General features: G+C 30.4%; 2 protein-coding genes across 2 annotated transcripts; both read right to left on the bottom strand.

Moving 5' to 3' along the window:
• Positions 1-302: 302 nt before the first annotated feature.
• Positions 303-950, bottom strand: LOC111684063. The gene is made up of 4 exons (XM_023446182.2): positions 835-950; positions 698-781; positions 577-636; positions 303-519 (listed from the first exon to the last, which is right to left on the bottom strand). Exons 1-4 carry the CDS (start codon positions 899-901, stop codon positions 335-337), a joined length of 396 nt encoding a protein of 131 aa, XP_023301950.2. The 5' UTR covers positions 902-950; the 3' UTR covers positions 303-334.
• A 4,335-nt stretch (positions 951-5,285) lies between these two features.
• On the bottom strand, positions 5,286-6,663 carry LOC111684058 (brachyurin). Its single transcript, XM_023446177.2, has one exon. It carries the CDS (start codon positions 6,517-6,519, stop codon positions 5,653-5,655), a length of 867 nt encoding a protein of 288 aa, XP_023301945.2. The 5' UTR covers positions 6,520-6,663; the 3' UTR covers positions 5,286-5,652.
• Between the last annotated feature and the right edge of the window lie 9,005 nt (positions 6,664-15,668).

Here is a 15,668-nt window from a genome sequence, read left to right as displayed (position 1 = left end):
TCTATCTATCTATCTATCTATCTATCTATCTATCTATCTATCTATCTATCTATCTATCTATCTATCTATCTATCTATCTATCTATCTATCTATCTATCTATCTATCTATCGATCTACCTACCTACTTACCTATGTAATGTCTGGCCTGCTAAGCACTGCCTTGCTGTGCCTCTGGTGTGTTTCAATCCGACGACCTTTAGATTCTCAGACTGATATTCGATTATTACAATAACTAACTACCACGTTGCAATAATTAAAGAAACAGTAACTTTGATATTGCGACAATTAAAGAGTCAGTATTATGTATATTTTTATGATTTTTTAATTAATATTTTTAGGAACGATATAATCCGCAGAGAACACCTTCCTCAACCAAATTCGTAAAAACTAAGTCATATTTACATAATGCATTGCAACTACCATCTATATTACTAAGAGATTCAGAAAAAAGTTTCATGGAATATTCGGAATCTTTAATGGAATCTTCATATTCATGTAATATCATATCTATACAGTTATCTGAAAAGAAAACGATTTTAAAGAGAGTTTTTTTTTTAATTCACAAAAAATTCTTACTATGTTCTTCACTACATTTTCCATTTTCGGCATTATCGTTGTCTTCACTAAAACATTGCCCTGTATAAATTTAATCGAAATATAAATATAATTTACACTTTATTTAAATTTCATAATTTACCGAATTCTTCATCGCATTTCTCTTTTGCCGTATGAAGATCATGTACTGCCGAACGCTCCAATTCGTCTGGACCAAATTTACAGTCTACAGAGAAATGATTTTATATACTGTTTATTATGAGTTATTTATTTACTCACTATCGTTCAATTCCTGCGATAATACCTGCTGAAGTAGGCAACATATTACAATATATTTTAAAGACATTTGTTTATGTTTCCTGTTCCATAGATGTTAGAATTTTTTAATGAAACCCAGTAAATTTTGTTTTTTATATCGACACCAATTCTATAACAGCCAAAATGTCTGTGAATAAGTAATTATTTACAGTTTGATGTCGACGCTTCAAAACTGAAACATGCTAAGTTGGGAAATTAAACCCTCAAAGTTAAAGTGTATTTATATCCTATTATGCAGTTTTCTGAATATAACTGCTTAAAAAATTCTCAGATCGGGAAAGCTCTCAAAGTTATTTTGTTTAATATGTATAAAACATCCGAGAGGATTGAGGCATTTAAACAAAGTTTTGAGAGTATTTAAATCGTTTTAAATAGAGTTAGAACATTTTAGTTTGGAGGCATCCATGAGTAACTTAATAATGAGAAATATATGTTCATTTATTTTAGAAGGTAATTGGAAACTTTTGTCACGGAAATTTATAAAAACTAACTAACTAATTAAATAACCAACTAACTTACTATCTAACTAACTAACAGACTAACTAACTAACTGACTACCTAGCTACCTAACTAACTAAATAAATAACTAACTGCCTAACAAACTAACTAAAAAACTAAAAAACAACTATCTATCTATCTATCTATCTATCTATCTATCTATCTATCTATCTATCTATCTATCTATCTATCTATCTATCTATCTATCTATCTATCTATCTATCTATCTATATATATATCTATCTATCTATCTATCTATCTATCTATCTATCTATCTATCTATCTATTTATCTATTTATCTATCTATCTATTTACCTGCCTAACTAACTTTTCTTCTCAGTATCCTTTTACTTTTAACACCCACTGTAAGCACATTTTTATGTTCAAAACTTATTTTGTACCTATTAACAGGCATCAGGTATGATGAGTAAAATTAAAAACTGATATAATTTATGACAACGAAATCACAAAATCAGATTAAATTTATATTCATCGATTAGACACGTATATCATAAAAAACTTGTAGGTACATAAAAGATGTATGTATCTCATCAGTTATCATACAATATATTTTTTATATAAATAAATTCCCAGACAGGCGACTTTAGAAATATGTCTGTGTTTTTTTGTTTATCAGTAATCAATAAAGAAAAATTTTGAATAAGTATTTTTTTGTTTCGGAATATTGAAAAACAATAGACGTATTTATCTTACGATACAATCGAATCCATTCGTTATGTTTACGGAACTACATACCAAAGTTCAAGATTTATACATTCATAATAATAACACCTCTTTTTTTTTGGTTGGTGTTTTAAGTTTTCTAAGAAATAATTTAAATATTTCTGTAGACATTTGAGTTAATGTAAACAAATAGTTATCTGTTAAATAGTTAAATAATAATTAATAATAATTTTGAGAGATCATTCTTATTGGGAAAATCTTTGAAAAAAATGTTTAGGCAAATTTGAAAGCATGTCTGCAGAATGTAAATTTGCAAATAAATATTTTTTTGTTAAACATTTTTATTTGCATATTTGTTATTTTGTATTTTATTTTGTTGTTGGTTAGAGGTAATTAATTTGTTTATGTTTTCTTTTTTTTAATTTTATGGGGAAGTTTGTTTATCGAAGATTAGCATATATTTTGGTTAAAATGATTTATTAATATTAAATTACATTCATTGAACTTTGTTTATGTTTTTTTCTTTCTTTGGCTTTACATCATATTTGTGTCAGTGTAAAAATTGGAAAATCCATGTTTTTTTCTTCATTATAAATATTTTAATTGCCTCAATTACGGAATTTCGTTGTAAACACATAAAATTGGTTAAAATGATAACAAATATGTGAAATAAACAAAGTTATTTGGCTTTTACGTAAATATTATGAGCCTAACTCTACATTATATTTTTTGCTATTGTTCAGACTTATGGTCTTCAGACATAACTAAAAATTAAGTGCTGATTTAGTTTAATGTTAGTTACTTTCTTATCTTGAGAATAGTGAGTTTAACTAGCCAGTCAAATAACCAGCAATGGATCCATAATCTTGTAAACGGATTTAGCTCATTTTTATATTTTTTATGAAAAATTTTCAGTTTTGGAGGTAATGGGGAACTATCCTTTTACACACACGCCCCCTCCCCTGTGGATCTATTTAAACTCAGTTTCCTTTACGCAATTCCTATGATCAATATTCGCATATAAGGAAAACTATAACTCCTAATTTAAATTACTTAATCTGCCGTTTAAATAGGTTTCAACCTTTCGTTTCATTGGACCACATTGATTTTGAAAATTTAGGTAGACTGACTCCAAATTCCAGGAGATGTAGCTTCAGATCGTGCAATTCAAATCGATCTCTTTCATTGGTCTAAGGTAACGTTTTATTATTATTTAATACTTTTTCCCTTTTTAACTTAGAGCTATAAACGCTTTCTATTGAGATTGATGACTTAGTTTAAGTTTTTTCGGGTTAAATTTAATAATACTATACTATAGGTTGGTAGTGACTTTGAAGTATAGATTCATATTTACCCCTACTCCCTATGAGCCCTCTTTTTGAAAATCTCTTTTTTTTTTTGTCAACAATTAGTAAAATCCAGAATTAAGGTCAAAAACAAATTATTCAAAAATGGTTAGTCATGCCCAACTACACATTTCACACATTCGACTTTTTTCAGTTAGTTAAAAGTCGACTTGTAGACTTTTCGACTTTTGGTATTTTGTAAATAGTCGACTTTTCTACCTTTTCGACATTTCACGACTTTTTTCGACTTTTTGACTATTTTCGACTATTTTGACTTTTTCCGACTTTTCGACTATTTTCGACATTTTTCGACTTTGTGACTATTTTCGACGATTTTCCACTTTTTTCTGACATTTTTTCGATTTTCAACTATTTTCGACCATTTGACTATTTTTGTCTTTTTCGACTATTTTAGACTTTTCGACTTTTTTCGACCATTTTTGACGTTTTAACTAATTTTGACTTTTTCCGACTTTTTGACTATTTTCGATTTTTTTTTTCGACTTTTCGACTATTTTCGACTTTCTAACTTTTATTTCCAAAGTCGACTTTTCGACTTTTTTTAAACCAAATAATCGACTTCGACTTTTTTCGACAAAAAGTCGATTGTACGATTATTTGAAAGTCGACCCTAATTCATACTTGTTTTTACGTTGATTTTATAAAGTCGTGTATATATTATATTATATTTTTGTTGCAGATTAGAGAACTATCCGTTTATACTTCGGCAATGGATGTTATTGTAAAATTTTAAAGATTTTGATGCCAAGTTAAAATGTCCTTTTTTCCTTTTTCCTGTACATCAAATCCGTAGTAATACACCTAGGCCTCTATCGGCCCTCTTATGTGCTCCTTAATTAGTATCATAGGTGAGAATCGAACCCACTACCTTCGGTCCAGACCAGACTAGAACATTAACTATTTAACTACCGGAGTAGAGATTCAAGTCGATGCTAAATGATCGGCGGCTTACTCTAGAAAATATCGTCTAGATTGTCGGCTCAATTTAACTTTTTCTTTACAAAGTTCTATTTCGTTTATTATATTGAAAAATCTCCTGTTTCTACATAAAGTTTTTTCTGTAGAAAATGGACATTAAAAAGGCTTAAGTTTCTGAGCTAAAACAAGTAGGCAGCGGCGCGACTTGCAAAATAGTAACGGCGGTCAACAAGCACCGTTTATAAGCCGTCTCAGCTGGTATCTCTATCATAGTGTGATAATATTATTGAAAATTTCTGTAAGTTTCCCTGATATTAACCATTTATAAAGACTTGTATCTTAAGTTCTAAAGTAAATTACAAAAGTATTTTCTAAATTAATCCGGTTTTGTTACTAATTCTGTTAATTAGTTAGTTAATTGTTTACTAGTCTTAATCACAATTCTGGCGCCTAAATTATATATTTTATTTTGTGTTTTTTTTTTGCTGATTGAAATATGCAAATTTTTAGCGTTTTGTTTTTTAGCGTTTTTTTTTTGTGTTTTTTTGTACCTTTTAAGCGTTATAACGCCACAAATTTTATTGTTGGTTTATTATATCATTATTTTTGAGGGTATCATAACCTTTCACAAGCAAAACCCATTCATTTCTTTAGGTAATAAAGAGACCTGGTAAAAACCCCCAGTGCAAAAAAAAATAAAAAGTTGTTTTCTTTTTTTGGTTAAATATTTTGGTATAAAAAAAATCTTTTGTATTTAAATAAATATTTTTGTTTTGTTTGAAATATGTTAATTACAAAATTATGAAAAAAATTTTAAGTTTTTTTTTAAATTTCGTATTTTTTTTAAGAGATTTTTTTTCTTGCTCACAATCAGGCTTAAAAATTATAGAATAATTTAAATAAATAATACATTTAAATGTTTATAAAATAGTAATAGTAGTAATAATTAATTTAAATAAAAATTTTTTTTGCTTATCACAACCAAATTGAAAGGCAATTTTTTTTCTTAACACATTTAAATATAAAAAATGATTTAATTGGCTCAAAAAAAATTGGCCAGTTTTTGTTTCTGGTAATAATTTAGAGGAATTTTAACAGAATTTTTTTTAACTAGAAAAAAAATTTGAAATTCCTAACACTTAAAAACTATAATAACTTGTTATTAGAAAAAAAATAAAGCTATAAATTTCAGTCAGTCAAATATGAGATAAATTGTTGCAGATGTTACTGCTAGTGTAACAGCAACATCCTTAATTAACACAGCCATTTGCTTAGTTTAAGGGGGGACAGGGGAGATGTTTCCCCAAAATGTCTATATGGCATTTTGATGATCTCCAGCCCTTAAGTGTAAATGTTGTCTGTGTTGATTATGTTGTGTTTGTCTATGTTGAGTTTGCTGACTGTTACCAATTTTAGCATCAATCCAATCTAGATAATGGGTCACACGTGTAAAACCCCCAGGAATATTAGTTTCACAACCATCAGCTGGACCAAAACTAGTAATACCCACTACCATTTGTGTACCCTTTAAGACCAAAGGGCCGCCTGAATCACCAGAGCAAACAGTTTCATCTTTTAAACCCTTAGCACACATAACACCATCGGTTATAACATCAAATTCATTAGCACACTCAGCATTCGAGATGACTTTAAGTTCAGTATATTGCATGGGATCCGAGTTTCTAGTTTCACCAGCAGCACCCCAACCGGTGGCTACTACTTTGGAACCGGTAAATTGATTACTTTTCATGCTATAGGGTAAAGTGGCGGGTTTAATGCGTGCAGTAAATTGCACATCTTCGGGTAATTTAACCAAAGCTATATCATTGGCAGCCGTAACAGGATTAAATCTTTCATGTACTATAAATTTATTGCTTCTCAAGATAACTTTGCCCGATTCCAAAGATTCATCAACACTCTTAGTGCCCAAGTACACATCAAAATGTGTTACACCCATAGTGCAATGGCCGGCAGTTAAAATCCATCGATTGTCTAATAAAGTGCCACCACATAGAATGCGCTTGCGCCACAGCTGTTTGCCAATTAACATCACCTGATAGGGAAATTTTTCTATGCGTCCCAATTTTGATTGTCCTATAGCATAGGCATCTGTTACATTTAGAATATTCAAAATCATTACAGCCAAACAGGCCACTAAAAAAGTTCTTAGGCCCAACATTTTTCTTTTTTTTTCTTAATTTGTTTCTTTTCTTTTTAAGTTTATTATTTAACACTTTTTTTTATTAAAAAATTCACTTTTTATAACACTTTTTTTCTTCTTCTTCTTTAAAGTCTTTAAAAGTTTTTGTTTTTTATTTTTTTTTAAATTTTATTTAATAAAATTCTTTGTTTGCTTTAAAATTCTTTAATAATTTCTTTTTTTATATATAATTTGTTTGAAAAATTTTGTGTTCTTCACTATTCAAACTCCCGTTTAAATCTAAACCCATTCTAACTGAGCACTGAAATTTTATTTCGAAACTTAACTCGCTCTCAATGAAAATACAGCAAAAAAAATTTTTTTTTGCTTTGCCGGTCTTCTCTTTTTTTTTTTGCCAAACAAGTTATAAAAAAAATATACAAAATTATTTGTAAAAAAAAATATTTTTTAAAAAAACAAGATTTGTTTTTTTGCTCTTCATTTCAATTTGTTTTTTTGCTTTTTTGGGAATTTCATGTTTTAGCGATGAGTATTTTGACTAATTTCGTTGTATTTGCAAACCATTTCTAACAAAACAAATTTGTTGTTGTCCATATGTTTTTTTTTTCAAAATTTTGTTGATAACAAACACATTGAATGGGGCGATTAAGTGAAGATGAATCTCCTAAACAGTTACTGTTATCACTACAACTATTTATGGTTTTTGAAATTAAGGTGACCAGGGGGTCAAGTACGAAATTATAAAAATATTTTTGTTTTGGACTGAACTAAATAGGGTCAGCTAGATGATTAGCTAAATAGTGCTGATAAATTGTCAACATAATTAGTTTGTGTTTTAGATTATAATTAGAACAATATAATTAAGTTTAACTTCAATACACAAACAGAGAAAGAAATATAGACGCCTGATACGAAATTCCAAAAAAATTTCTTAACAACATCCGTTGTCAAAGTTTATACATGTGTATATACCATTTGACAACGTTGTGTTGTCAATAGTGAACTGACTTTAAGACAAAGAATATGTTTACAATTTAGATTTTGACAACGTTGCAAAAATTCGTTAGGCTTCCTGTCATTCCGCAACGGGGCTACTATGGCAAGAGAATAGATAGCTCTAGTGCTTCAGCAAAGTGCTTGTACATGGACCGTTTTCAAGTCTAACCAGTAGATGAAAAGGACCACAGTGAAATAAGGCCGTTCAGGCAGGTGTTCACGTTAACAATATTGTGTGGCAACTCTTTTTAAACTGCCATAAGAATTTAAGATAGTGGCATTGTCTAAATTATTTTTTTTTTTAAATACATGTGGAGATTACAATCTTTATCAGCGGCTACGTTTAAGAAGGCTTAAGCTTTTTTAAGCCAAAGGAAGTAAGCAGCGGCTTGCAAAATATTACCGGCGGTCAGCAAGCGCCGATTTGTGATTTAGATTATAATTAGAACAATAAAATAAAGTTTAACTCCAATAAACTGAGGTAAAATTAAATATACACGCCTGGTACCAAATTGACACAAAAATTTCTTAACAACATCCGTTGCCAAAGATTATACATATGTATATACCATTGACAACGTTGCGTTGTCAATAAATTCAGATTTCGACAACAAATTGTGGCAATGTTGAAAATGTTGCTATCAATCTCTAATCGGTATAGAAGACGAACTTGTAGTTTCACTTGTAACAATCGGTGTATTTTACATTGATCTTTATCATTCGATTGGATAAAGTAGAGAGCTTAACTCATGAGGTAAACTGTAAATCTACGCATAATTTATCATTGAATATTATTCATTCCGATATAACGGTTTTGATCACTCAAAACATCACGCTAATTAATGATCAACAGAGTAACTAACAAAGCAAACTTTTAACTTTTAAGTCTAATTTGTCTAGGAGAGATCAGCTAAATCATACAAAAACGAGTGGGTAAGATACTAGTCCTAGACTTGAACAAAGCAGGATACAGAAATAAAAGGTGTTCGACCATTGTATCTCGAGTCATGTTAACTATATGAACCGTGTTTTCATTCCATATTGTGTGCTCTCTGTCGAGATTGGGCGGTTTAGTTTTGTGCGTGAAAGGGTTAACTATCGTTATTAAAACTTTTGCAGAAGTCAGTTAGGGGGTGATATATTTTTCGAGCATGCGCTCCGCTTCTATTATTCAATTTCCTGTCTTTGACGCTGTCACTAATAGTTATAGCTCCTGTCAGTCTACAGGAAGTAGATGTAGTTGAACATCATCAGATTAAACCTATAAAGTTTCTGCGATGATTACAGCATAAAAAAAAGACATTACGGCTAATGCGTCAATTTCATTTAGACGAGAACCTATATTAACTATGTCTAAAAAGGTTGATATGAGATTTATTAGTAGGCATCTCCGAAATAAGGATAATGGAGTTCACTACAGAATTTCCATAAAAATAACAAAAGCCAGATTCCACTATTAAATTTTCTTTAATCCTTAATGTTGTAGCTAGGTAGTCTTCTTTTCCAAAAACAGGGAGTCTGTTATCAAAATGACAATATATTTCTTCTCCGTAGCTAGATACGTTAGGAATGAGAATGGCATTAGAACATCGGCTCTTCATCAGAGAGACTGCTCAAAACGGCGGCGGCTTGTAGCCGGTAATATTTCGCAAACCCCGCTTAAGCGTAGCCTCTAATTAGGGTTCTATAAATCGACTTTCGAATAATCGAACAATTTTGTTCCAAAAAAGTCGAAAAAGTCTAAAATAGTCGGAAGAAGTCGAAAATAGTGGAAATGTCGAAAAAAGTAGGAAAACGTCAAAAAAGTCGGAAGAAGTCGAAAATAGTCGGAAAAAGTCAAAAATTGTAATTAAGTCGGAAAAAGTCGAAAATAGTCGAAGAGTCAAAAATAGTCGAAAAGTCAAAAATAGTTATAAAAGTCGGAAAAAGTCAAATAAAGTCGGAAGAAGTCGAAAAGTCTAAATTAGTCGAAAAAAAACAAAAATAGTCAAACAGTCGAAAATAGTAAAAAATCTAAAAAAGTCGAAAATCGTCGACAAGTCTGAAATAGTCGAAAAGTCGAAAATAGTTAAAAAGTCGGAAAAAGTCGAAAATAGTTGAAAAGTCGAAAAAAGTCAAAAATAGTCGAAAATAGTCCAAAATGGTCGAAAAAGGTCGGAAAAAGTCGAAAAGTCTAAAATAGTCGAAAATAGTTGAAAAGTCAGAAAAAGTCAAAAATAATCCAAAATGGTCGAAAAAAGTCCAAAAGTCTAAAATAGTCGAAAAAAATCGGAAAGTCAAAAATAGTCGAAATACAAAATACTGAAAACTGAAAAAAGTCGAAAAATCGACTTTGCACAAAATGCAAAAAGTCGACTTTTAACTAAATGCAAATACCTAAATGCAAAAAGTCGACTACAGTAAAAAAGTTCAACTATAGAACCCTACCGCTAATAAATTTTGGAATCGCACATATATTTTAGAAAATAATTAGAACGGAGTTGCCGCTATTTGTTTATAAGGTCAATTTCTGAAGAAAAGGTTAAATTTTCAGCTTCGACTTCGGCTTATTTCATGGACATGAGATTGTCATGTCCGTGATTAAAAGGATAGCAAACAAAACAGGACAATACCATATAGTCTTCGGAATGCAAATCTGAAGTTGAACTTAAAAACAGATAACTCCTTCTTTTACCTAAAATCCTTTTTTCTTCATGAATTGAAATGGAAGTAAAAACCCTAACATATAACTTTAGAATTAAAATTCAACACCAGCTGGTCACCTTAATGACTCTGAGTCATTGTGAATTATATGTGAAATACAAAAAAACAATTATCCGGTACGCAAAATTTCTAGTAAACATTATTACGGACGTTAACTTTTTGTTTTAAATGATCTAATTGGCGCCGCATTCGATTAATTCAAATTTCCGAAAATTAATATTATTATGTTTTTTTTTAATCACAATAAAAAGAAAAATAATTAATAAAAACCTACTTAATTTACATATGAACTAGAAAAATTAAATAAAGAAAAAAATTCTTAATAAATTTAACTAACATTCTTAGTAAATGGGGATTCTTTAATAAACAATAACAAAATAACTCATCAACAAAGAAAAAAATAAATAAACAAAAAAAACATTTTTGGCGTCTACGAAAGAATGCGTTTGACGTCAAACTTTTAAGATATTGATTAGATTTTAGAATAATACACAATTTGATTCTTAATATGTTTATCTTTTTTAGCGCTTACTGTATCGATAGAAATATTTGTAAATATATATGTAGCTGTGTGTATAGTGAGTGAAATTAAAGTGTCGAATTTTTTGAACGAAAACATTAAACTGGAATTGACAGCAGACTGGAGCCAAACTCAAAAAAAAAAAACATTCTAAGCAGCTGAGGGATGGACGGACGCACTAACATAACATTTGCATAATTTGTTTTTTAAAAGATGAAAAAAAAAATTGTTTTTAACAAATAGTTTCTTGAACATAAAAAAATATTAAGAAAATTAATAAGAAGACATTTAATAGGAATTTAGAGAGTGAAGAAACTAGTTGTTGTTATTCCTAATCGAATAGAACAGAAACAAATCTGTTGTCGAAATAAAATCAATTTTATATTTATTATTTTCGAACCAAGTATGTAGTCGATAATTAAGGAAACAATTTGTTTTAAAACTGATTTAATCTCAAAAAGTGATAAAAAATGTATTAAATTTTTAATGCGAAGAAATATTTATAAAGTTCTGGAAAATTATAGTCAGCAGAGATGTTTATAAAAAGGCTTCGTTAAATGGATTAAACAAATAAAAGTTATTGTGAATTTTAACAAAAAATTTCAATGATTTATTTAAAATAAGATGTTTTCCAATTATACACGCCTGGAACTAAATTGACACCAAAGAGCTTATAATTTTTTCAATAACATCCGTTGTCAAAATTTATACATACGTACGCCGACATAATGTGCACATCCGTTGTCTAAATGTTAACACACGTGGTAAGCTCATTATTGACAACGGATTGTATCAATGTCAGTTCTTTTCTACTGATTTTTCCTCTGTGTAAGCATCAAATCTAAAGAAATACACTTAGGCCTTTATAGGGCCTGTGATGTGCTGCTTAACCAGTGCCTTAACTGGGAATCGAATCCACCATCTCCGGCTCTAAATTGACATCAAAGTGTTTAAAATTTTTCAAAAACATTCGAGCTAATCTCATTATTGACAACATTTATAATTTTTCAATAACATCCGTTGTCAAAGTTTATACATACGTACGACAACATTATGTTGTCAGACAACGGAGCGTTGTCAAAATCGCGAAACCTAAATTTTATGCATATCTGTTGTCTAAATGTTAACACACGTAGTAAGCTTATTATTGACAACGTATTGTATCAATTTCGTTACTTTTCTACCGGGTTTTCTCGCTGTGTATGTATCAAATCGGATAAAATACTCTAACGCCTGTTGTATGCTTCTTAACCAGTTCCTCAACTGAGAATCGAATCCCACATCTCCGGTACTGTATTGACATTAAAGTGTTTATAATTTTTCAATAACATTCGTTGTCAAAATTGAAACAATTCGTAGTGAAATCTAAATGTTATGCACATCTGTTGTCTAAATGTTAACACACGTGGTAAGCTCATTATTGACAACAGATTGTAACAATTTTGATACTTTTCAAACGGCTTTTCTCTCTGTGTATGCATCAAATCGGAAGAAATACTCTGAAGTCTCTGTGGGGGCTGTTATGTGCTTCTTAACTAGTTCCCCAAGTGAGAATCGAATCCACCATTTCCTGTATTAAATCAACACCAAAGTGTTTCAATAACATCCGTTGTCAAAGTTTATACATACGTTGTCCAACAATTCGTCGCAAAATGTAAATTTTATGCACATTCGTTGTCTAAATGGTTTACAAGAATGCAGCACTAACCACTAATCTGCCTAGGGCAATTTAAAGATCTTAAAGAACAAATGCTAATCTCGGTTTCACTAAATAAAATCTGAACATACCCCAAATAATACCGAGAATCGAATCCACCACCTAACCACTAATCTCTCAAGGGCCACTCAAAGATTTTAAAGAATAAAGGTTAATCTCGGATTCACCAAATCAAATCTGAATATATATTTTAATATATTGTCCCTTTTTTAAAATCTGTTTCCGGGTAAGCAAATATTCTGTTGTGTCATGTTTGAAATAAACCTGAATTTTTAAAACTGATATATATATAACAACTACCTCAAAAGTGTGTACTACAGTTGCCAAATGTCGTTGAATATTATTTTTCAAACATTTGCATACACAATTATCAATTCTGGAACTTTTTTGCATAATTTTATATATATGTTTGTATATAGATTTGGGGTATTCCTTGGGTTTTTGTTTTTGACAGCTTGACAACGTTAAACATTTTGTTAATTTTTGATTGAAAACAAATAAATATGAAATATTATTCAATAGGTTTAAAGTTCATATAGCAACAAGACTTTGAGCGTGCGCAGTACAGAGCAGATACAAATAAGCGGCCGTTTAAAGTCCAAAACTATTGTGATACTTTGAGCTTAAGATATACGATAAAGTAAGTCACAAAAGTAAGCTAACGCATAAGTTTGAATTTCAACTATTTCCAGAAGTTAGGCAAAGAGTCAATACACAGGTAAAAGACAATAATTTCTACTAGAGTCGAACCCATGTTAAAATAACTATAGCTATTCGGGTATCTAGTTTGATACTGTCTGGTAGTTACACTGATCCGATAATGAATGGCTTTTGTGAAGAAACTTATATAGTTTTCTAAGAGTCTTTTGAAGATCGGGATGTTGGCATTAGCGACATGTTTAATTTTCCGACTAGTTGTTGATAAGTTTAGCCCTATCCAGACTAACCATGATAATGTTTAGCCCAAGATGGAACAGTGTTAAGTCCCACTTCTTTTATAACCCACGCTACATGTCTTCTTCTCCTAAGCAAGAATATAACTGGCGTCCTTACAACGGAAAACCTGATCATGAGAATCTAACGATTTCTTTCCAATTTGGAACTATATTAGTTTTTGTTGCCCTTTCTTTGATGAGCTATAGATAAGAATTGATATCTGAAGGTATTATTTAGGAGCAAAATGAAGCAGTGCAAAAAATTATTGCTGGTAGATTGCCTGGATTCCGGAAATTTGCCAGCAGAAGTTTGTTCCGAACTTTGATTTTTTTCAATTCGGAAGAGAGACGATGTTTGTTGTTCGTTCTTTGATGAGCAATACATGAGAATCGATGCGTAAGGGATTTTTTAAAAGTGTTATGGGTTCTATCACTTCACTTCTATCACCCACTGTATACGAAAGTAAATTGTCGATTTATGACAATTTTATGATTTACGAGCATGATAAACATATTAACATTTTCGAAAAATTTCTATAAAAATTCGTAGACAAAGGAAATTTAATTAATTTGCAAATTATTTTGTTTTAATTTTATTATTATAGAAATAGTTTAAATATTTATGATAACACATCTGTTTATTTTCAATTTACCATAAAATGTTTAAAATTAAAAACGAAATTTTTATTTTATAAAAGAATTGTTAAAGCCACGAGGTTTATATACTACGTAAGTGTGAAATAGCTTCCAGGCAATTTTAATATATAGCGGTCAGTGTTGCTAATTTGACAATTTTAGCTTCAAATATGTCGTTTTTGAAATGTGGGGAAAAATTGGAGATTTTTTACTAGCATTTGCAGACTTTGGCGTTTTTCTTAACAGTAAATAGTCTAGCCTATATCCGAGTCTATGGTGTAGTCTTGTGTTAAGTCTATTTTATTGTCTAATGTATAGTCTAGTTTATAGTCTAGTCTAATCTATAGTCTAGCCTACAGACTAGTCTATAGCCAAACCTATCCTATAGTCTAATTTACAGTCTAGTCTATAGTCTAGTCTTAAGTCCGGTCTGCAGTCTAGCCTATAGTCTAGCCTTTAGTGTAGTATATACTCTAGCCTATAGTATAGTCTAAAGTCTACCCTTTAATATAGTCTATAGTCAAGATTATGGACAAGACTATAGTCTAGTCTAGTCTATAGTCTAGTCTATAATCTAGTCTATAATCTAGTCTATAATCTAGTCTATAGTCTTGCCTATAGTCTTGCATATAGTCTAGTATATAGTCTAGTTTTAAATCCAATCTGTAGTCAATAGTCGATAGTCTTCAGTCTAGTTTGTAGTATAGTCTAGTTAACATTGTTATCTAAAGTCTAGTTCATAGTCTACTCTACAGCGTGGTCCATATCCTAGTCTATAGTCAAGTCTATAGTCTAGTCTATAGTCAAGTCTATAGTCAAGTCTATAGTCAAGTCTATAGTCAAGTCTATAGTCTAGTCTACAGTCAAGTCTATAGTCTAGTCTATAGTCTAGTCTATAGTCTAGTTTATAGTCTAGTCTATAGTCTAGTCTATAGTCTAGTCTATAGTCTAGTCTATGTCTAGTCTATAGTCTAGTCTATAGTCTAGTCTATAGTCTAGTCTATAGTCTAGTCTATAGTCTAGTCTATAGTCTAGTCTATAGTCTAGTCTATAGTCTAGTTTATAGTCTAGTCTATAGTCTAGTCTATAGTCTAGTCTATAGTCTAGTCTATAGTCTAGTCTATAGTCTAGTCTATAGTCTAGTCTATAGTCTAGTCTATAGTCTAGTCTATAGTCTAGTCTATAGTCTAGTCTATAGTCTAGTCTATAGTCTAGTCTATAGTCTAGTCTATAGTCTAGTCTATAGTCTAGTCTATAGTCTAGTCTATAGTCTAGTCTATAGTCTAGTCTATAGTCTAGTCTATAGTCTAGTCTATAGTCTAGTCTATAGTCTAGTCTATAGTCTAGTCTATAGTCTAGTCTATAGTCTAGTCTATAGTCTAGTCTATAGTCTAGTCTATAGTCTAGTCTATAGTCTAGTCTATAGTCTAGTCTATAGTCTAGTCTATAGTCTAGTCTATAGTCTAGTCTATAGTCTAGTCTATAGTCTAGTCTATAGTCTAGTCTATAGTCTAGTCTATAGTCTAGTCTATAGTCTAGTCTATAGTCTAGTCTATAGTCTAGTCTATAGTCTAGTCTATAGTCTAGTCTATAGTCTAGTCTATAGTCTAGTCTATAGTCTAGTCTATAGTCTAGTCTATAGTCTAGTCTATAGTCTAGT

The sequence above is a fragment of the Lucilia cuprina genome, chromosome 5, assembly GCF_022045245.1.
Source record: "Lucilia cuprina isolate Lc7/37 chromosome 5, ASM2204524v1, whole genome shotgun sequence".
Taxonomy (NCBI): domain Eukaryota; kingdom Metazoa; phylum Arthropoda; class Insecta; order Diptera; family Calliphoridae; genus Lucilia; species Lucilia cuprina.
The sequence above is the reverse complement of the archived record's forward strand: the minus strand, read 5'-3'. Positions and strand labels throughout refer to the sequence as shown.

Coding starts and splice junctions, on each gene's coding strand:
- LOC111684063 (XM_023446182.2), bottom strand. CDS start 901: ATGTCTTTAAAATATATTGTAATATGTTGCCTACTTCAGCAGGTATTA. Junction 637..697: donor GAAATGCGATGAAGAATTCG/GTAAATTATGAA, acceptor AAATTTATACAG/GGCAATGTTTTAGTGAAGAC. Junction 520..576: donor AAAATGTAGTGAAGAACATA/GTAAGAATTTTT, acceptor TTTTCTTTTCAG/ATAACTGTATAGATATGATA.
- LOC111684058 (XM_023446177.2), bottom strand. CDS start 6,519: ATGTTGGGCCTAAGAACTTTTTTAGTGGCCTGTTTGGCTGTAATGATT.